Source organism: Myiozetetes cayanensis, unplaced genomic scaffold (assembly GCF_022539395.1).
Source record: "Myiozetetes cayanensis isolate MyiCay16 unplaced genomic scaffold, myiCay2020 scf1, whole genome shotgun sequence".
NCBI lineage: Eukaryota > Metazoa > Chordata > Aves > Passeriformes > Tyrannidae > Myiozetetes > Myiozetetes cayanensis.
Window position 1 is genome coordinate 40956306 of NW_026086604.1, and position 22732 is coordinate 40979037.

At 37.6% G+C, this 22732-nt stretch overlaps 1 protein-coding gene across 4 annotated transcripts in view; it reads right to left on the reverse strand.

Annotated features, from left to right (window-relative positions):
• The window catches only part of SPIDR (scaffold protein involved in DNA repair), a 198681-nt gene that overhangs the window by 12961 nt on the left and 162988 nt on the right, over positions 1–22732 (reverse strand). For 3 of the 4 annotated variants that reach the window (XM_050312514.1, XM_050312522.1, XM_050312535.1), the window contains exons 11-14: positions 14839–14997; positions 5251–5338; positions 2801–2944; positions 2647–2706 (exon numbers count right to left, since the gene is read on the reverse strand). In XM_050312514.1, coding sequence (XP_050168471.1) covers positions 2647–2706; positions 2801–2944; positions 5251–5338; positions 14839–14997 — 451 coding nt within the window. The remainder of the gene's footprint in view (positions 1–2646; positions 2707–2800; positions 2945–5250; positions 5339–14838; positions 14998–22732) is intronic. The other variant, XM_050312525.1, reaches the window with a different exon arrangement.

Genomic DNA, 22732 nt, shown 5'->3' on the forward strand with positions numbered 1-22732 from the left:
GATACATCACAACTAATGATGTCATAAACAAAACTCCCTACATTTCAGCTCAGCCTTTGTATCTGAAAATAATCAACACACACAATCAGGAGTGTTTTTTAAATTTTTCACACTGGGATAATGAACAAGACAGACATTACATACACATCAGTGCTTATTCCTGGATCTCTAACAAAATCAGTTGGGTTACAATTTGATGATTCATGTTTTTATTTTGTTGTTTGGTTGGTTTTTTTAACACAGCTTATAATATATATGTGTGTATGTGAATTTTCCCAAGCTTTAGAAAAATTAATTTAATGACAAAGCATATTTTGCATTTACCAATGCAAGCAACTTGTACATTTTCAGATTCTAATATTTTTAAATAATACTATATTTTAAAGTATTTAAGTAAGATTAAATTACTTCCTTAATTTGAAATGTTTTTGTTGCTCTTTTTAATTAGTCTGCTGATCAAAAATTCATACTTAAAACATATATGCCTTAATGAAATATTTGCTGCCTAGTGCATTGATGCTGTTTCTTTGCCTACTAACTACATACATTTGGGTACCTTCTCAGTGTAGATAGCATTAGGACAGCTTCAAAGAAAGGATTTTTACATCTGTCTCTTGAGAATTAATAACACATTAAAAGCTGTGCTTCAGAAGAATCATTCAAAAAGTAAATAATAATAACAGCAAAAATCACAAGTTAGTATAAAATCATCATCTTGCTATGTGTGACAATTTGTTCTGAACAGAGAGGACACAACAGACAAATAGCAGCAGGATTGAGTTATAAGGAAGGACAGCTCCTTAACCACAGATGGAATATATTTCCTCATATTCCTTCTGAACCAAAGTACGGATTCTGAGTAATAATAAAAGCATATTTCCATTCCCACTTCACACAAATTAAGTAGTATTAATTTAAGTAGTTAATACTGTAGCTACAGAGACTAAATACAAGTTTTTTAAAATACATCTGAATTAGTTCACATAGCAGATTATTTATTAATTATAAATGTGCACAATAAACTGCATAGTCCCTTCTAAATCATAATCCCCTCTAAATCATAGTCTCTTCCTCACTTATTACAACTTGGTGATTTTGCATGTCAAAGGTATGTCCTTTTGGCAAAGGCAACTGCAGGAAACGAGCTGATGTTCGTGGTTCCTCTTCTGGGAGGATTAGGCAAGTAATACACTACCTGTACATTCCTAGAGCAGTTATCCAGAAAGTTAAACATAAGAAGAATATCTTCTATTGCTTTTCCACCATTACTTTCAAAACAATAATTTCACTTATGAAAATTTAGTGCTTACAGTTTGGTAAGTGAATAGTCATTAAAAAAACAGTTCTGAGTAGAAAAAAAAAATCATAGACTACTTTTTCTGTTAGTCAATATTCCATTCTTCAAAATCACATCTGTTCCTGCATGCTTCAACTGTAATTCAGTGATGAAGAGTTTTTACAGAAGAATACTGATGACCCACATTAGCATCTCAGATGTAGACATTCCTGAATACAAAAATGTTTGGCTAGGATGCCTCTAGTCTGCAAGTCTGCAATTTTATTTTATTTTGCACTAGAACAGGTTTCTTGGAAAAAGAAGTTAACACATGTATCTGTCTTTCTGTTAGAACCCTAAAGATCCCATCAAGCTAGCACTAATTTCAAGTTTGCAAATGCTCTGTTACATTCTCGCTCAGCATGCAGAAAACATGATACCCCTCGTCTTTGGAGTTAAAAGTACTCCCTGCCTAAAAATTAAATCATAACTCATTGGCTTCTGAAGCAAAAGGGCAAGACCTAAATTAAATTTATGTCTCACACTGGTGGGAAGCATCTCCAGCTATTTTGCTGGCCGTTCTGGAATTTCTTTGTCTTTGGTTCATATGCTTTGATTCACACTTTGTTTCTTGTGGAGCTGATGGACAATTGCAAATTATTCTCCACCAGAATTCAGTGCTGGCTGTACTAAGGATCCAGTCGCCAGGAAAAAATAAATAAATCAGCAACAAGAAATTCCTTTAACTACTAAGGGAGTTAGCAACATTTTGAAAGAAAATTGTAGCATCATTCAGAAACAAATAAAACATAATTGTAAGCTTTCCGGCACAGTATGGATGGCAGATGTATTTACCTAAGACTTCCTCCCTTTTACTACTTACTGGACCATAAAAACCAAATTTGCCTGAGGGGCTTCATTGGAAGTCAATGAAAATCATCCACACACTTGCATGAAAAGAACAAAACTGTATTTTTATATAACTATCATCTGTTCCATTCTATGCCCCAACATTCAACTGACTGGGAGCAATGCATAGCAAGAATTGCTGTGTACTTAAGGACAGCATTTAGCTATAAATGGAGTTTCAGCTGCAAGCTCCCTTTCCAGGGTGCGAGATTATCTCTGGTAAGATAGCAATTTATTCAGGAGTAATTCACTTTCTCAACTGAGCAGCACTGACACTGGAGATGCAATTCATTTCCCATATTCACAAGCATTTTAGAAGTGGTGATAATTCTGCCCATACAACTCTTGAACTTAATTCCAGAAGGCTTTGGGTTTCCTCCTCAACAAGATGAATGATGGCTTCTTCACATAAACAACATGCTGATTTTATGTTGAATTCATTACTTAAGTGAAAAGATTACCTGCAGCCTTAGATAGAGCACTTGCGCCCCAAAGCTACAACGCTTGTTAGAACCATCGATCTGAAAACAGTACAAAAATAGAGAATGAGACAAACATGATACCAGAAATCCAGTGGTAAAAAGTACTTGTTATCTGATTTGTAAAGCAGATTACCCGAAGAATTTCCTTTAGACCATGAACAGCTGGTGGCTGGTACAAATTAGAAATCTGTTCTTCCTCATCCACTTCCACATGTACTTCACCAGACTGAACAGTAAGAATATAACAGAAGCTGGGAGGAGGAAGATTAGTTGTCATCTATTAAAAAGTAAAGAAAAGAAAAGTGACCTTAAAACAGGCACTTTAATTTGGCCAGTTGAGTTTTTCAATAATAGGCAAAACGAACACAACAACTTATATTTTAAGAGAGATGTGGAAACAAAATTATATGGTTAATAACAAGGACTCTGGTGTAGAAGCTGAGTTAACAAACAAACATTCACAAGTTATAAGTGAAATCAGCTTGTGTGCATCATTCTTTCCATAATCTGACGTTGATCCTCATCACAAAAACAACTCATGATTTGGCACACTTGGCAAACACAGTGACCCTTTCAAGGTGTTTTTTGTTGTTTTGCCTTTTTTTATTATGTGGCAGGAGTGCCTTGATTTTTTTTTATTTTTTTTTTTAATGTCCATAACTTTTCTGAGATTTGGGGACTTTTGCATGTGGGTGGGTTTTTGTGATAGTAAACAGCTGCCGAGCTTTTAAAGCCGCCAAATTAAATCCAGGACAGCACAAGGAGATAATGAAGAACAGGAATGCAAGAGCTGCAAGAACTGCTCTCTTTGTGTTATGCCAGATTTTTCTTTCTCCCTTAAAAAGTACCATGACGTAACAACTTTATCAACCACCACTTAAAGAGGTCTCAAACCAGAAAGACTTGTCAGAAAAGACAATGTTAGAAGATCATTTTTATGGCAAAATACTCTTTCAGCAATATTTGTTGTTAATAAAGCATCTAATTTAATAGAAGAAATATGAATCTACTTAAGACAGCTGCCCACCCATTAAAAAGAATCTGTATAATGAAAAAAGCAAAAAAGCTGATACCCAAACTCTGTTTGCCTCTGACAGCACTAAAGAAGGCATTTGAATGTATATATGGCTCAAAAGAAATCAGTTCCATAGATCTCTTCCCAATAACATTATCATCATGCTGGCGATATTATTTATGTACCTGTATATAAAACTGCTTCCATAAAACTGTGCATAAAGCTATAATGTTTGTATCAAGAAAAATGTGTCTCAGGTGAAAGACATCCACTCAGCCAAAAACATGCAGCATCAGAATGCTAGTTATGATTCTTCGTGGAATGAATTACCATTTCAAACCCACGACAGAAGCGTAAATTACATGGTTATGCAAAGTTTCCTCCATTTTTAGATTGCTAATAAAATAAAAAGAATGAGAGTCAACAACCTTAAACAACATTTAAGAGCTTTGCTCCGTCCGTGGGTATTCCCAATTCTGTTGCCCACACTATTTTAATGTAGAAGACCATTTGTTTCTCTGAGACTTTTAAAACATCTAGATGAAAGTGAGAGTTAAGGAGAGTACAGCTATTTCACTCAGTTTCAGTCTTGATTTTATATATATAACTAAGGTCTGAATTTTTTATTCTTCAGTATAACCCTCTGGGCAGTGTAAAGAACACTCTACACTGGAGATAAAAGATTCTCAGACTTTAGAAATAACCAGTAGTATCTATCTTTAATGCTCCCTGGTTTTGAAACTTGTTTATTTCCAGCTTTCTCCTTTATTTATTTTTTTCTAGAATCTGCATCCCACTTGACTCCCCTATGGTCTAAACCAAATTTTTAATACCACAAACTTCTTCCCCAAAGAACAGCCTATTCAAGACGAACACGCGCTTGGCTACCCAGAAGCTTCTCAAATGATCTCATATTACCAAAATGACACTTGATATGACAGAATTCCTTTTCAAAGACAAAAGCTAATTAAAGGAAAATTAGAGATGTTAATTGAGCTTTGCAAATACATAGTAACACACTTTAAATCCATTTTTATACCTCCCCACCCCGTAAAATCAGAGAAACATTGATTATTTTAGCAATTACTTTTGTTTTCATCCTTCTACTGACCTCACATGAAATAAGTATCAGTTAAGTCATCCTAACTAGAACAAGACCTGCTTCCAGCAGTCAGTCTTCACAGAAGTTAATCTTCGGAAAAGTGATTTCAAACCTAAGACTAAAAAGTCCTTGTAAAGCACGAGTTAGCATCCCTGTATTTCTCAGCTGGCTCCATGCTATCTACTATCTCTTTTCTCCTGCAAGGAGAAGAGAGGAAGAACTTGTCTGGACATCTTACCATTCTAGCTGTAGAGGATTAATAAGGGGTTAGTTGCATCATTTTGGAAAGATGCTGCTGATCCAGAGGGCTTCAGGTTGGCCTGTGAGGTTGTCAGAATCAGCAAAACAAAACTTGGGAGGTAAACACAGGGAAAGAATCTTGATTCCCAAAGTAAACATGATTATACCACCAACAAAAATACTAGTTGTGGGTGAAAAAATTCATACCCATAATAACAAAACTTACCATTTCAGCGTCTTGACTTTGTCCGGGAACTTTTACAGGCACTACTGGAGGCCACAGACTGTCTATCAGACTAAAAAGTCCTAATGCCCTTCAAAGAGACCAGTAAAATCAGGTTTAAAATATTTTCCAGTGTTACACATTATATTAAAAAGATTCATTAGGAAATGTAATTTAAACCATTGCACGATTATGAAAACAATTTAAAATCATATTTGTTTTCTGGAAGCTGGTTTTGATTTGGTCTAATTAAATCTCCATCATTTCTGCTGCAGGGTGGAGAGGGAGGGAAGGGATGTATCACATCCACTGACAAAAAAGTCATATTTAATCCTTTGTCACAAACAACTTGCTACATGATAAAATTCAGGGGAACTGGGGTAAATGGTAGCTTGGGAAGGACACAGACACCAGTATAACTTCTTTTAAAAAATACCTTTAACTATTAAAAAAAAAAGGGTTGTTTCAAAATTTTTCATTTCTTGTTATTTGTTGCCAACAGCTGTTTGTAACTCCTGTCAGGAAAGTCAGTAATTATCAGATATATAGAAACAGGCAAGATTTTGTTATCTTCAGTACATGTGCAGAGGATGATCTCCTTCCTACACAGTTGCTCATTTAGTTATGATTTGTACTTGTTTATTTATTTTGCAAGTTTCACACTTCTGATTTAAAAACAAACACTAAATTAACAGCCTAGCATATCAAGGTAAGATGTAGCAGACTCTTTAGCAAACAAAGCTGTACTCTGCAGCAGTTCAGTGGCTGCCTTGTGAGTTGATGGAGCATCCTTGCTGGACAGGGCAGGAACATCCGAGGGAGAGGCCAGGAAAACAACTGAGGGAGGGGAAATAGCTACAGATAACCAACTTGAACAGGCATGCATTTCTGAGTTAAAGCTCTGAGTTATCTTGTCCCAGTCCTCTGTTCTGTGCAGTTAAAGCACTGAGATCTGGATTTTAACCCCACACTGACCCTATGAACAAGTTGTCTGTTCCTCCAATTAAAAAACCCCCAGTATTTCTGCAGCAGCTTTAACAAATCAAGTCCAAAATTTGCTAGAAGTAGTATTATCTTCTAAACCCAACTGTTTAGAAGGAAACCACATACTCTGGTACAGGCCTGAAGCATGTTGCATTATGCTGCTTCTCTTCAAGGGGTCATGGAAACTTTCATTTTAAAGTTCTGCTTTTAGCTCACTTCTGCTTAAGCTTACTTATTTCTGCATTTCCCTAGTCCTTCTCCAGATCCTGAAATGCTTAGATTTTGGGTGTCTACAGACGCTGAACTTCTTACCACATTTTTTTCATGAAGTGCCATGTATTGTCTGTGATTCAGTGTTAATAGTGATGCCTTTGGACCAGCACTGCAAGAAATTTTATGGATGCAACTCTCAAAGTAGATCTTGTGGAATAAAACTTGTGGTTCACAATTCAGTAGCAAACTGGCAGAGTGAAAAGATGATGTTGCTACCTGTAGTTGCATTCTCCCCACTAATGAACAGACCAGAAACACCAAAATATCCCCTTTTAGAGAAATGAACTTCCTGACTTACACAGCATCAACCCCAAGGCTGTAAAAGGAGAATGCTGAGCTCAAAGACTGTGGTGGGGTTTTTTTGGTTTGTGTTTTGATTTTAACAGTGAGACCATTAAAACACACAAAGCAACATTTCTTAGGTATTAAAGAGATTTTACAGCAAACTGACTACTTCTTGAATCCTTGACCTGGGCAAGATTTTCTGGTTTGTATTGTACAGAAGCATGTCCCCTCTGCAGACACAAGAAGGGTCAATGCCCACAGAAACTAACTCATCTTGCTAACTGGGAGATGAAAGAGGGGAGTTACAAAAAGAGAGCACAACCTTCTGTACAGCTCATGTAAGTGGCCTTCCTCACATAACCTGCAGCACAAGGGCAGAGCACAGATATGAACATACCACAAACTCTGTGCGTGTACAGAGCAACTAAGCTATGTTGTTGCTTGTTCATGTCTCCATACAGACCTTACACTAATGTCTCATCTGTATTTTTAAGTGAAGTTTTCCTTTCTTCTTTAGCTCTCTTCCAACTGTTATCCTTTGCCAGAATATCTAAGATATATGATACATTTTCTCCTACTCCTTGTGTCCTTTCGGAGAAGGCCATCTACTGCTTGAACTAGGAGCACTTAATTATTAGTAAATGACAGAATTTGTTTGCAAGCAGGCAGAGGGTCAATGCTGTGTGAGGAATGTCTCCTGAACATCTTGGCCCCGTTATTTCTTTGACACCAGTCAGGCCAAGGGCAGAGACATTTGCCAACCAAAGGATTTGTAAGTTCCAAATCACATCCTGCTGGGATCCTTGTGTACCAGCTGGGATGTTCTCTCCTGGAGCTGTCACTCCATCAGTTGGTGTCCCTGGTGAGGAGCTCCCCTCTTGCTCCACCCACTAATATGCCTCCAAGAAAGGTAACTCTCTCTTTACACTTATGCACTTGGACTTAGCAGAGGGGGAAATTAGTGGGGGCACTGACAGTGAAGAAATAACAAAGGCATTGTGTCCTCTTCTGTAGAAAATCACTATCCTCATAGAAAGAATAAAAATTAATTCTCTTTTATTGCCAAGCAACACTCAAACCCCATTTCAATCTGACTTGAACAATGGGTGTATTTTATCCAATATGTGTATCCTTCTGCAGCTATAGAGTCAGGAAAAGAGATGAACAGCTGGCTCTGTGCTACAGTGAAGGGACATGGTTAGCTCCCATGTGCACAAAGAGCCTCCCTGGCGACAGAAGACAAAAAAAAAATGTTAAAATTTTGCTCTGTGAGTGTAATTACTAGTTACTGTCTTTAAAAAAAAAATCATTTTAATAACAGAAGGACAGACTTCTAAGAAAGGAAAAGCAGAGTGAGAAGTGAGAAGAAACAGGCTCAAAGATCAAAAAGAAAAAAGAACATATAAAGTATTTAGAATAACTTTTTTTTTTTTTACTTCAGAAACTAGAGCTCTGTTGTAGTACTCTATAACTTTTCTTTGAAAAAAACAACAAAAAAAAAGAATCTGTATCAGGAGAAGGAAAAAAATAATCTATCAGATTCTAAATGACTCATCTCTCAACTTTCCATGCCAGATTTGAACCTATGTTTGGTAAAAAAAATTTTGTCTCATCATAATATGTCTATTGTTTAACACCAAGACAATAAGATCACCAGTAACTCCACAACTCCAGTGCAGTGTTACAGCATAGATTTCCAAAGAAATATGGACTTGGGACAGGCAGGTATGCCTCTCTTCTGTAAACCCACATCTTCAAGCTTTGCTTATATATAATGGGACTTTTATATATGCGTGTGCCTATATACATACAATATGCAAAAAAAAATGTGTAGTGTCTTTAATTATTTTTATTATCCAATGTCTTCAAAAAGCATCTCTCTCAACTTAAACTTTCCTTGCTAAACTTCATCACATCTTTTCTCTGTATCCACAAATGCAAACTGACTGCTCTGACAGCAGTAAGACAATTTTAAAGATTTAATACTGTTCAACAGGTTCAAAACATCACTGAGAATATGCAGAATAGATGTGCGATACTTGCAGAAAGTAATCCTGCCCTATTTAACAAATCACATTAAACTACTCCACAGCAAAATCACTACAAGATAGGAGTGATACTAATAAAATAGCATTTACTTTTCCCTCACTGGGATTCTCACCATATGTGATGACTGTGCTGCTCTGCAGAGAAGTTGCTTTAGTTTGCTCACCTAACCACCTTTCTTCTCAGTCTCACAGCTCAATAGGAGACAGAAGTCACCTTCAGCTTGTAACCTTCCTGGCTTGTTTTGCCCTTCACTGCAGTCAAATGGCATAGACTGGTATGTGCATACATTCATACTCCTATTTGCTCAATGATTTTTGGTAAAAACATACAAATAAAGAGCAAAGCCATTGTAACTATATTTAGACATCCAGTAAACTGACAAACGAGTACTTAGGCTATCAGCACCTCTCTGATCCTGTGGAAATTCCATTCATTTATACCGCAAGATGTACTACAAAAATCAAACAAGTCCAAATTTTAATTTTTCAAAACTGTATTTCACTGACTCTGAATTGACAACTTCCTTCATAACTTAATAAGGAGATTTTGTTTATTTCTGTTAAGTACATGAGGTTTCAGTTACAGTTCTGGTCCAAGAACTTTGTGTGTGCCATATCTGAATCAACTTTTAACATACAGCTTATAGGCTGCGGTATTTTTTGACTTCAATAATCATAACACAGTCTCAGGGGAAAATTATAACAGGGAGAAAATATCAGCAATGTCAAAGAGAGTTAAAGGAAAAGAGGGTCCATAAATAGGAAAAGAAGAAACACTATGTAAGGTTTACAGCAAGGAACAGGAAGATGATAGGATTCTCTTCCAACATCTTCCACAGATTTGCTCTGAAGACTCCAGACTTGGCACTTCTCTGCTTCCTCCTCTCCTACTTCTTACAATTTTATTTTAAAACAAAACAGTTTTCTTTGGCAGTGTCAGTCTCAATTATTAAGAACTCAAAAATAAAGCAATTCCTAGCCCTCTGTGGAAAACTAAGAAGAAATTCCTAAATAATCACCTAGACTGCATAAGCTTCAACTCTCAAGGGACAAGCAATCCAAATAAAAAACTCATACTGTAGGCTACCTCTCCCTTTAACTGACCTACTAAGATCTTGCAGTGCACAAACTATGCAACACCACATTTTCTCAGACTTCAGTAATAAAAGAAACAAAGCCATAAAGTAAAAATCTGAGCCTAGTAAATGAGTATCTCAGTCAAAATACAAACAGGGAGGAAGGGCTGCTGATCTCTTCTCCCTAAAGTTTTGTTTAGATATATGAAATTATTTTGTTAAATAATTTACATTAATAACTCAGTTTTCTATAGTGCATTAGACGCTACATGTACTACATTAAACCACTGAAGTTTATAAAATAAAAATACTTTCGGTTCAACATGGATATGCCTGTGTTATTCTCCAATGTTGGTTACTAAACAGATTAATGACAGAAGCACTGAAGATACAAGTAGAAGTCCATGCTTATTAAAGAATAGAAAGCTCAGGAGATAAAAAAGATAATTTCTGATACATCAGCAGTCATAGAAATTGATTAAAAAGTAATGCAAATATTCAAAACTTCAATATGATTACTGAAATTATGCTTTATATGGAACTCAGCTTTCAACCACAGCAATTACTGAAGTGTTTCAGGACCTCAAAACCTCAGAGACGTGGGTGGCTCTTCTAGATGGCAGTCGTTTTGGAGGAGGGAAAACCAAAGGAAGGAAGTTATGACCTCCTTGCTCTGTGGAGAGCCCTTACTATTACATTTCCTGTCTATGTCTAGCAGTTGAAACACTTGTGTATCAGTTAGCAGTGGTCCTCTCTTCTGAGGGCAAAGCAAAACGAAGAGAAAGTACACAGTGAAGAGTAGAGGGAAAAAAAGGAGAGAAACAGAGGCCAGAAAAGCATGAAACTTAATTAAAAAGAAAAGAAGAAGAAAAAAAAAAAGAATGAAAACCCTCAGGCACAATAGTGACCACTATAGACATAGAGGGAGATTTCACATTTCAGTGTCTAACATTTGAAAGTTTAAAATGACAAACAACAGAAACCAACTGTATTTGAAAATGCAGAAATTTGTCAGAAAAACTTAACACTGGTTGTTTAACTCTATTCAGAGTCTACTTACTTTAGAGGAAAATCCAACAGATAGTACAGCCTGTTATGAATTAAATGTTGGCTCAAATGCCAAAGCCTATGAGTTGATGTACCCTTCTAAATGTTTTAACCTATTCAACTTAAGCATGGATTTTAGTACTATCAATGCAATAACTGCCTCTTTTTTTGAAGCTTATTAAGTGTTTTTTGACTTTAGGGACAAAATTTGTACTGCCACCCTGTGTTCTTCCTCCTCCCTCCCTTTATAAATGGATGTCATCTATCCATTCTGCTGAAACTCTTCATATTTTTAACATACAAGAAAGCCTAAAAGGAAGAAGTAGGTATGTGCTATACAACAACTCAATGCTTGGAAAATCAGGTGAAAAGACACAAATGGTCAAAATCTAAATTATAATTCTGTGTGGAACTCCAGTCAGGGATAAAGACATAAAATTAATAGTTTTTGTCAATAAAGACACATATCCCAGCTCATTGAAATTAACTTCTGGTAGGAAGCAGCAACTATGACAATTTACAGGTTATTTACTCCTGAGGCATTTTAGTGAGTGCTCAGTCCCTGCACCTCATTGCATCCATTTAGTTACTGGTTATACCAGACATACCTGAAACATGCCTGGGATCTATTAAGCTCGGGGGGGTTATAATTTATACTGCATATGGATTCATAACCAACATTCCTGCCTCTAGCTGCACACCATCAAAATTTCACTTCCTCTTTCTGAAAGGGCTGAATTTAGGAGTGACACACGAGGTAATGGGAGGACAAGAGCAAGAACACATGCCTCTAAGGAGCCAGCACCACCAATCAATGAACATTTTTCAGTCTTTTCCCCTTCAAACCACTGTAACTTTTTTATTCTTTTTTTTGCTGATACTAAGCATGCAGTTCAGGGAGTAGTTGCAGGAAAGGCTAAGAGACAAGTATGAATGAGAGAGTTAAGAGAAAAGGTGTCAGGAAACAGATACCAAACCACATAAATTAATTCAGCTGCTACAATACGGTTTCCTACCTTTTCCAACAGCCTCAAGAACAGGGTAGAACTGCTGGAAATTGGACACTGAAAAAGCCATGGCAACTCTGCCATGACTCAGGCATGTCCGTCTGTCTTACAGGATTGCCAGAAACTGGGTTGCAAAAGGAAACATCACTTCCTTTACTGGACTGCAAGGGGAAGGATTTCTTGAAGGGATGGTTTGGGGTAGTATGTTTTATGTGTGGTACGGGACTTTTTCTGGAAACCACCTAAATCAGTGAAAGACCTTCAAACAACCTAGTACAAAACTCTTAAACTTGTTTGAATATGAGTATCCAAAACCAATATTCAACATTAACAGTGTTTCTCTCAAAGAAAGATTACTACAATTTTTTCACAGGGCTGACCTTGATCAAGGCAAGACGTGGTTGTGTAAGTTCTTATCCCACTTTTCTTTTGGAACACAAATGTTTTCTTACTGGAGAAGAAATGGGTTTAGTCTTCAGCACATCTCATTATGGGTCCATTCCAAAGATCAAGTAACGCTTAGAGCCAGGTTTTTGCCTGAATGTAAACTACTCTTTATTACAGGTTTATAGGTTTTTAGTCCTTGAAATGCAACTTCAGCTTAACAACAGTGATTTTCAAATTGCATTCACTGGAATGATGTTAAACATTAGATACTTGATGATGAGGATGGATGATGGCCTGGAAAATTTTCTGAACAATAGCAGTGGTCCATTGATGCAAAATGCTTGAGAACTTCTTGTATCTATTAGCAAATCTCCTCTGTCTCATGGAGGGATGGAGGAAGCACTCTGTCTCTGATTACAATCCATGTGACTGTGGGACAACATGCACATATGGGATCTTATTAGCCATTCCTGGCTTTCTCCAGATCATGTGCTTCAAAGGCACAAGGAAAAAAGTCATTACTTTTCCCTCGTATTTCCTACATTTTATTCCCTTTTATCCATTTTAAAAGCCACTGTCAGACTCCAGGAAACAAAAAGTTTAAAAGTCATCTCCTTCCAAAAAGTAATTGGTGTTCTCAAAAAAAAAAAAAAAAAAAAAAGGCACCAGTCTTTCTTGCAGGGCAGACCACATAGTTCTTATTCACTCATATGCTGCAAGCCAAGGTTGGGCACTCACAGGCACATCCCATCATGTGTTCGGATATACCACTGGCTCTGGAAATCCATTTATCCAGTGGCAATGAATTCTACAGCTTAATTATGCTCCCTGTGAATAAGTACTCCCTCATATTCATTTCAGCTATGGCTTTGCTGTGGTTTCCATCACACCTAGAATGTGTCCCAAACACTTAAAAGTAATAAAAAGTTATAAAGCAGAACTTAGGCTAAAACAATTAAGAAAAAAATAAATCCCTGAACAATTCCTCCACCCACCCATCTTGTACAATGAAATCACGTTTTAACCACTGCACTGTCCCCGAAGCTACACTAACCATTTTCTTTTAATGTTCCCTAGCAGGGTTACCACCAGCACAGCTCCAGCTGAGCCACCAGCATTTTCAGCAGTGTGTCTTCTAATCATCCTCAGAATAGCCAGAAGTAAGTTGCTGCTGCTTTGAAATAGAATTTACATTAGAAAAAGTCTGTCTCTTATTAGCTAGGCAGAGTACTGGAAGCACCAGCAGCCAGTTGTAAAACTTCATTTGTATCCAGAATTCCAAAGCCATTATTTAATTTGTTTGGAAAAAATGTAACTCGGAAAAAAAGCCAACAAAATAATTAAATAAGAAGACGTGTTTGTTATTAAAGGTCCATAAAAATGCAAGTAGGCTTGAAATCCAAAGGATCTGAAAATTAACACTGCAAGTACATAAAAAGAAAAGCATACTGAATAGGGCTGGCTGGAAAACAACAATTCCATTTTGCTAAACATTTCAAGGCTTTGAAATTTGTTTTTGTTCCAATATGAAACAAAAATGAGACTTTCTCAAAGTTTTCATGAAATGAGAATGAGAGAGAGAATATTCACTCCCTCTGGACCTGAAAAAATCTTCCCAACAAAGTTGTCTCCAAAATAGATAATGTTTCCATGAAACATTCTGGTTTTGATGAAACAGCATTTTTCAACAGGAAAAAAAGTGTCAGCAGAAATATCACAGCCATTCTTAATAGCAAAGGCTTATCTAGATCGGAGCCTTGTACGAATAAATTATGTTGAGAACTGAACCAATCTAACTATATTTATATAGGTCCCCATGAGAACACTGTATCACTTTCCCTAGAAAGATACTTGATCTATTTAATTTTTTCTCTTGACTAAAGTTATTTTGTTTTACTCAAAGAATGTAAAAGTAATCACAGAACAAGCAAAATCTGAGAGGTACTGTAAGTCAATTTGTAACTTACCTGAGGGGATTTTTCTATAAACCTGATGACATTCTTATTTCAAAATAGGATTTTTTTTTTTTAAGAAACTTAAACTATGGTTCTAAAGCCATATAGACTTAACAGAATTAATAGTCAGAGAAAGCCTATGCTTGAAACTTCAACACATACTGGGCAGCACTGTAGAAAAACTTATTGCAGTAAACGTTCTGCAATTAAACGGAGGTGGACTAATGTTTTCAAGTCTCTGAATCTACTGAAGAGGAAGAAGACACTCATATTTTATGAAATATTGCATACAGCAAGCCCTTTCTCTGTTAAGGGTGTATTTGTGCGTTATTTGTAGCTTATTTATGCTATTTTGGAGTGCAGTGGGCTCAAGTACAACTGGATGCCCCAGAAGTAGCAATGAGGACATTTAATCGAACAGAGGCAGGTTCAGTTGTTTTAAAGAATGTTGGTCACAGAAATAAATAAAAAGGAAGATCATCTCTGCCTGCCACATCAACCAATATGTTCTCCCATCAATTGTTCTCACCTTCCTCTTGTGGTTCTCTGTAAAATTTTCATTCCAGCTAAGCAGCAGAATTTTCCTTCCCACCTCCTGCAGTACTGTTCAATGTCATCTGTGGAACTCAGGGACTGCAGCTGCACTTCACTGAACATGCCATAGGCATCCTGGACAAGGAGGCATAACCTGCAAAACATTCCTCGGTTACTCATTGGCTTGTCTTCATAACAAACCAGTGAGCAAATTTCTGAAAACTGTATTACGAACTTCAGGACAGGGCTTATGCTCTACAATATTCTGCAGAATTCCTATCATATAACATATCAACAAAACCAAGAGATTTTGTTTCATTAAAGGTTTTTCTTATGTACATTTTCAGGAGGTAACAGAGCCATGAAATAGAGAAGCATGGCTGAAACAAAGTGTATGAGGCTTGCACTGGGGATCAGGATGAATTAACTGTTATGCACTATGTAGTTTGTGTACATATAAAGAAAGAAAGTTGAGATTTTGCCTTAGTTAAGGTGAATTCTGCAATGCAGACAGAGCAATGACAGAAACATATATGTGTGTACAAATACAAAAACTCTGCTTAGAAGTAAATAAAGCAACATATTTCACAAGCAATAATCACCAACCTCTGAAACTGGCAAAGCAAGCATTACATTTTCTATAACATTTTTTTTATAGAGTTCTGAGGAGGCAGAAAAGAGTGAAACATCAATTTTTCTTTTTAAAAAAACCCAACACGTAACTGCAGATTGGTTTATTCAGTATTGGGTATGAGGAAGCCCTGAGAAGCTATTTTAAGAAGGTAATTAAAGAACCTGCTAAACAAACAGTTTGATTAATCTATGGAAGATGGGGCTGTGGGGCTGGGAAGTATTGCTTAACCAACTTGCTGGCATTTTGAGAAGATACTACTGTCATAACAGATAAGGCAAAATCAGTGGATGTCATACTTTTAGACAGTCAGAAACGCATTTCACAAGATTCTGCACCTGAGATGAGCAGCCTTGATAGCATGAGTCATGCAGGGCTGGAGGAAGGAGGCTGCTGTCTATGAGATGGGTTTAATTGCCTCAGAAAGAGACAGTTAAGCATGGAAACTCTTCAAAGGAAGGCAAAAATTACCTTTGAGGGTAGCACATGCATCTTTATTTCTATATAAAACTCAGGCGTGCACTAGGGAGCAGAATTCAGTTCATTTCATGCCAAAACTACCTTCCCCAGAGCATCACCACTGTTCACAGCAAACCAACTCCAACTGCTTTTGGAGCACATCGTAATATACACACATCCTGAAACCATTCAACAGTAGTCATTATATCTTTATAAATTGCATTTTAAATTAAACGAGTTCCTACATTGAAGAAATCCATGTATTTTCTTTGCATGGAAAATTAGGCACGTGGAAGACCATTAATCACACTTTCCTTGTTTGTTATAAACTGTCTAGCTTTGGCTTGCACCCTTAAGAAAGCTGTATTCAACATAAGATATGACCACAAAGGCTTTCAGACATCAGCAGTTATGCGAGCACCAGCTAAGAGTCCTCATTTTTCAGACACTGGTGCTGGTTTTAAGGAACAGGAAGGGGTAGGACTGGACACAAACAAAGGCTCTTGTATTTTCCCCGTGGACCTACGAGGGTCCCACACAAACAGAGTCATCACTAGAAAAAAACCTCCAAAACAAACTAAAAAAACCCTGTGTTTGCTTGCTGCTTTCCATGTTAGGACTTTGCAGTCAGTTAAAAACTCCCCTGAGTTTTAACTGATTTGACTGAAACTCCTTGTGATGCTGTTTTGCATGGAAAACCAGAGCTCGTATTCTCTGGACATCTCTGAAAATCAAATTGAGGGGAACCGGAAAAACAAAGCAAACAGTTTTGCCTATGTTAACAAAACACTGACTGTTAATTGTGAAAAATTAGGCCTCCATATCATGGAGCAAAGAAGGGCCAACTGAGTTAGCGTCTCAGATCAGATCAGTTCAGCAGTCTCTTAACTGATCACTGGGATTTCTCATATCTTTAGTGAGACATAACTGAACATAAGTAAGTCCCAGACTAGCTGGCACCAGGGTCATATTAAGTCCTCTGGGACATGTTAATTGCCCAAATAAAATTAGCTTGGTTGGTGCTGAAGGCATCAGTCACTAAAAGTGCATTTTCCAAGTCCTTTTAAGTCAAGCAATGAGATGGTTTCTGTCAGACACAGGAGCCTCAGCTCCCCACATCCCTGGCCACAGATTTCCATCCCTTTGTGGTGGCAGCATAAATGGCTGGGACAGGAAACTGATCTGACCAAAAAAATACTGTAGCCAAATCACCATCATCATCATCATCATCATCTGAGTTCCTTGAAAATTAACTCTGCAGAAGTAAATGCCTGTTTGCATGGAGTACTACTTCTAGACAAGGATGTATTTTCCTCGAAGCTCTCACTCCAGCTGTCCAGATGCAGCACGACATCTCAGGTCATATGATCGGAGAATGGTCATCTTATGACCAAGCTCAATGCACTGAAGAACTGTGTAATTTGAGGCTCCTATCAGTAATGTTCCTATTCACACTAGGAAAACGCTCATGATTATTGGCATCACGGAGGAATACAGGGCAGCAGAACCTATTGCATCAGATCTCAAGTACTTTTGCCCTGCCAGGTTCGTACACATGAGCAGACAGACACTATACTACACTTGTTCTAACAGTATCCAAAAGATAGTCATGATTTCTCTGCAACATGCATTTAAAATTATATGCATATGTTCACTGCCTTGGAAGACAGAATTTCACAAATAATTTTCAGATGCCCAATTTCAGACTTAAAGAGGAATATACCAAACAAATGCCATGAAGAGAACTTCACAAACACATGGTCCCTGCTTCACCCTTCTTTTAAAACAGTATGAAAGAATGATGGTAAACTCTTGAAATGCTACAGGTATTTAATGATGCGTGACAATCGATTTTCCTACTTAATAACTACCATGAAATCAGCTGTATCCCACAACAGACTCAGTGATGCACTTGGAGAACCATGCTCCTGTTCCTTGAAACTCGTTCCGTTCTATGGATTTTGTATATGCTGTCAGCATCACTGACAGTAGTCTGGCTGTTGATTCATGACCTTAACTTCCTCAACAGCACTGGTTCCTTGATTTCACTTTATCCCCAGAAAAGTGCATGTGTATTATTTTCCCATGTTGCAGTGTTGCTCTCATATTACAGTAAATGTGCTTGCAAATTAATTTTTAGTAGGAAGTCTAACTGTGATTTAAGCAACAACTTGTCCCATGATTTTTTCCCCCTTTGAAGCTTACTACCAGGATAAAATCCCACATCTAAATTATGAGACAAGCTGCAAAGTCAAAATTAGGATCTGCCCCTTGGGAATTCAGTATTTATGTTTTGTGCACATCTATCACAAACACTTTTTTTTCATAAAATGTGGGTTCGTACTGAATCAGTTAATCAGTACTCAACTGTTTAAAAAAAAAAAAAAAGACAGGCAACATCTCCAATTTAATCAGTGGTGCTTATGTGGGGAGGAAATAATGGCCATCTTTATTTTTGGGACAACAGGATGCAACCCTGTGTAAGACCTCAGTTTAAGACATGGTTTTGGAAACTGAAATTTCTCATGTAAAATAGCAGAATTCACTCCAGAAGAGTAAGGGGTATCAGGAAAGCCAGTAGGGGAGCAAATGTGGGAGAGCAGACTAAGGAAAAATTGAAGTATGACGCATTGGTAATAACAAAGGGGGCGAAGATAGGAATGATAAGAACTGAGGCAGAGATTAGCTTTTTTTTTTTTTTTTTTTTTTGGAATAATGACACAGTAAGTCTCATGCAAAAGCTTGGGAAGATTTTGTTAATTTGTTAATAGCCGGGAGCAAGGATGGGGGCTGGGGGAAGATGAGACTGATTACTCCGCATTATTTCTATGACTGTGCTGATCTTTAGGACAAAATGTCTGACAGTAGAAATCTGGAGAGGCTTATAGGATTACTGCCATGCCCTTCTCCCACTTAGTCACTCTTCATGGGTGAAGGGTAAACCCTTCTTTTACTATTATTTTTTATGCATGAAAAATCATATCCCTCCACACTGCTGCCTTGTACCAGGCAGCTAAATTTCTGGAGAGATAAGGGCAACAAAAACCTTTTCATTTTTGGTCACCTCCAGCCTCCTCAGCAGCTAGTGGAAAAGACTAAGAAAAGGAAGATCTTCCTGCAGAGGAGATGAGAGTGCATGGAGGCCAGAATGGACTGATTACACAGGCACTGCTTTTACCAAGTCTTGTGAAAACAAGCAGCAGAAATTTGTCACAAACAGATCGTAATCAACAAATAATTGTTTTACCCTTGGGTAGGAGGACAACTGTGTGGGCCACAGCAGCTCATCTCCATGCACAGCTCAGCTGTGCAGTACAGCATGAGGAGGAAGATGGCCATGCAAACACCACCACCTCTGCAGAGCTCTGCAGCGACTTCATTAGTTGCTCTTCCTTTGGAAGGCAGAGAAAGGGGGGAACGGGAAAATGTCCGAAAACTAACTGACTTGTATTAGCTCTGATATTTGTTCATTCTTTATCTTAACCATCCATGAGACAGCTGCTGCTGCTGCTTTGTTTGTCAGAAGGACTTCTTATCTCTGTGAGGTGTGGTCCTTGCAAAGGCATAAAGCACACGTACATAAACACACATAAACAAAAACCCCCTCTCCCTTCATCACCAGAGGCACAACACTACCTACACAACTCCAATTCAGCAACTTGTCTGGTCAAGTCTCAAGGTGGAGCTGATTAACTCCTGCTAATATGGCTCAGATTCAAATTGTAACCTGCAGGACACCACCCTACTGGGATTTAATTTCTCCCTATCCTATGAACTCCTTGCATTCACCATATCCATAACTATAACTGGAAAATCAAAGCTCAGGGCACAGGGACAACCATCCATCTTCCCTACCCGCTTGTACAAGCAGAATTTCTCTATTAAAAGAACTATATACAACAGATCATGCATTGCTTCATGTTCCCTTTCGAAAAGTACGTAGCCTTCTTTAGGGAGACACAAGATTTAGGGTTTTCTGCTTAAAATCCATACCATTTGCTGTCACTAAATAGTGAGTGAAGCTCTACAGAATATAAGTATGGGTTGAGTAATAAAAATACAAATTAATGACGATGATAACTAGCTCCTTCTCTGCATAGGTACAGAGGAAAACACAAGCACAAGCACCACTGTTTCCAATTTACAAGGGGAACGTAAAGCTAGAAGAAGAATTCTAGTCTTAACTCCCTCCAGGTACAGACATTTCTAGCACCCAGGCTGGTGTTCTTGTTTGAACAGTGAGATGACATAAAGAGCAGTTATTTGAAAACTGGAGGTTTAAAATGACTGAAAAGCACAGTGTATGTTTTTTTAAAAACATGTATGTTTTTACTGGGCAACTGTAGAAGGGCCCAGAAGAAAAGAAAGAAGAAGGTAGCTTTGGACCTGGCAGAAGTATAGGTGGAAACTGCACATGTGACAGAGTATCAGCAGGAAAATGATCAAGTCTTATCTCAGCATCTCAAATAGAAAATATGTAGCAGAGGCCTCTCTAGTCTCAGGAAAGGAAACTTTATTTTGCAGGTACTTCCTAACAGAGGATTATTGTAACACACTTGCAAAGAACTCACTACAGTAACTATACCAAGTCCATCATTTTGGATTTTCCTTGCTTTTCACTACAATTTTATACATATGTAAAAAGGAGTGAGAGTGGTTATAAAAAACCTGTTTCTTATTTTTATTCACTTCCTTGAATAATACAAACTGGAAAATCAAATGCAACTTCCACAAGGTCTTTCATGATTCCCCGCCTGCTGATTGCTTTTTCCATTTCTTCATTCAGGTTAATCCTTCCACCTACTATTTTCTGTCTATGGCCTGAAGAAGCAGCACCTCTGTGGGAAAGGGCTTTTGTGCGTAGGAAGAGACCTGTATGAGCCAAATGTGTCAGCAGAGATACCTTTTTAATGTAGAATGTGCACCCAGAGAACAGAGCTCCACAACACTGTAAATGCACCCACTCAGAACACGGAACACCACCTGCCTGGTGGGAACTACACACAGCTTGCCAGGAATTGGTGTAACACGAAAACCAGCTCTTTGTATTCGCCATGACAACCCCAGCTTCAGACGTGACAATTTTTTCAGCATAAACCATTTCTTACAAAAAGTTTCCATGTGGCACCAAATGAACTTTTTAAACTCCCCAGCTGACACTGCCTCTAAGTGCACTTTTGAATTAAACTGCTGATGCGTGTGTTTTATTTGTACACAGAATTTCTCTCAAAAGTAAACAAAACATTTGAAATGATAAAAGGACATTCCTGACATCCACTCAAACACAATATGGAGCCTAAGCTGTAATTTCAAACAGTTACATAGCTGCACTTGAAAAATATTTTCAGTATCCTGGAGAGCTTCACTTATGTCAGATTCAAAAATGAATACTGAAATTCTTCTACATTCATAGTTTAAATCCAAAGTAATTATGCTATGTAAGTCAATTTTTACAGTGATAGTTGGTTTGGAAGACACAGAAAGTTAAGGAAAAAGAACTTCCTAAGTACTGCCTAAAAGTTTGTATAAAGTTTGGCCATCAACAGAGCAGTAATGCCTTCCTCCCTCCTTATCCCCCTGGCATCTCCATGCTACACAGCACAGTAATTCACAGTCCTTCTGCTGAGATCCGTTCCATACAGCTTGTTATGTAAATAAAGCCAATTTTGAGTTGTAACAAAGAAGCAAGTACATCAGATCACCCCATCTTGTTTTAGACTCGCTGCGCTGTTAACTGAGTTGGTAAAAATAATGATGCAAACACTCCTCAGTGTACCATTACTTCAGCATGGAGTCCCTTTAAAAATCCCTTGTTTATTTCAGTATACAATTCAGAGAAATTATTACTTTCCTGTATGCCATGATTTACTAATCAAGATTAAAAATGTATATTTTGGAAACTCACAGGCTCAGCTGAAAACTGCAAGTCTTTCTTATGGATGATGTCCAACAGAAAAATCATGTTCCAAATATAACATGTAATTACCACCCAGTCATTTCAAGTACTTATCTATGAATCTGAGGAGGGGTTCTTTGTTTATTTTTTTAATCTCAACACTTTGTAATTATTGTTTTGGCATCCAAGAATTCCAGCAGTTGGCGAGGTGCTGCCAAAAGATCTTTTCTTGCAAGGTGCTCAGCACCCTCCTTTCCAAGAAAATCAGCATTCGGTTGCTGGTTCTGGCAATGTGTCACATCACCTTTGCCGTGCTACGTTTCCTCCACGCCTCTGTTCCTTATACGTAAAAATCAGAATAAAAGTCCTGTCTTCAAAGGGTGATCTGAAAGCAATAGCTGAATAATATGATTGCATCTAGGAGGGCTGGTCCACAAAGTCTATTATGTGTGCTAGATCCCATCTGAGTTAGTAGTATCAGTAGGAGGCTATATATATTTATGGAGAGAGAGAGAGAGAGAGAGAGAGGGCTTCCTTGCAGTATCAACCCATTTCTTTCACACTACGGGATTTAGAGAGCTCTCAACCCACCCTGCAAAACTCACAGTGAGGGCTTTACAGTTTCTGGAATGAAGCAAGAACACTGTTTGCAGCAGTATTGGGGTCCCTTATCTTTCAAGACTGTTATTATTTGTGGATTCACCAGATTTACTTCTGAACAACAGAGACCGTGAATGGGATCCTAGAAGTTTTTATGTAAGAACTAAAAACCAACATACAGTGAGTATTAAAAAAATAACTGTCCGTTTCAGTGGGCACAGAATGACCTAAAACATATTCTTTGTAGCATAGCATTGCACATGCATTTCCCATGGCATGTGATAGGTAAATGCAATATAGTAA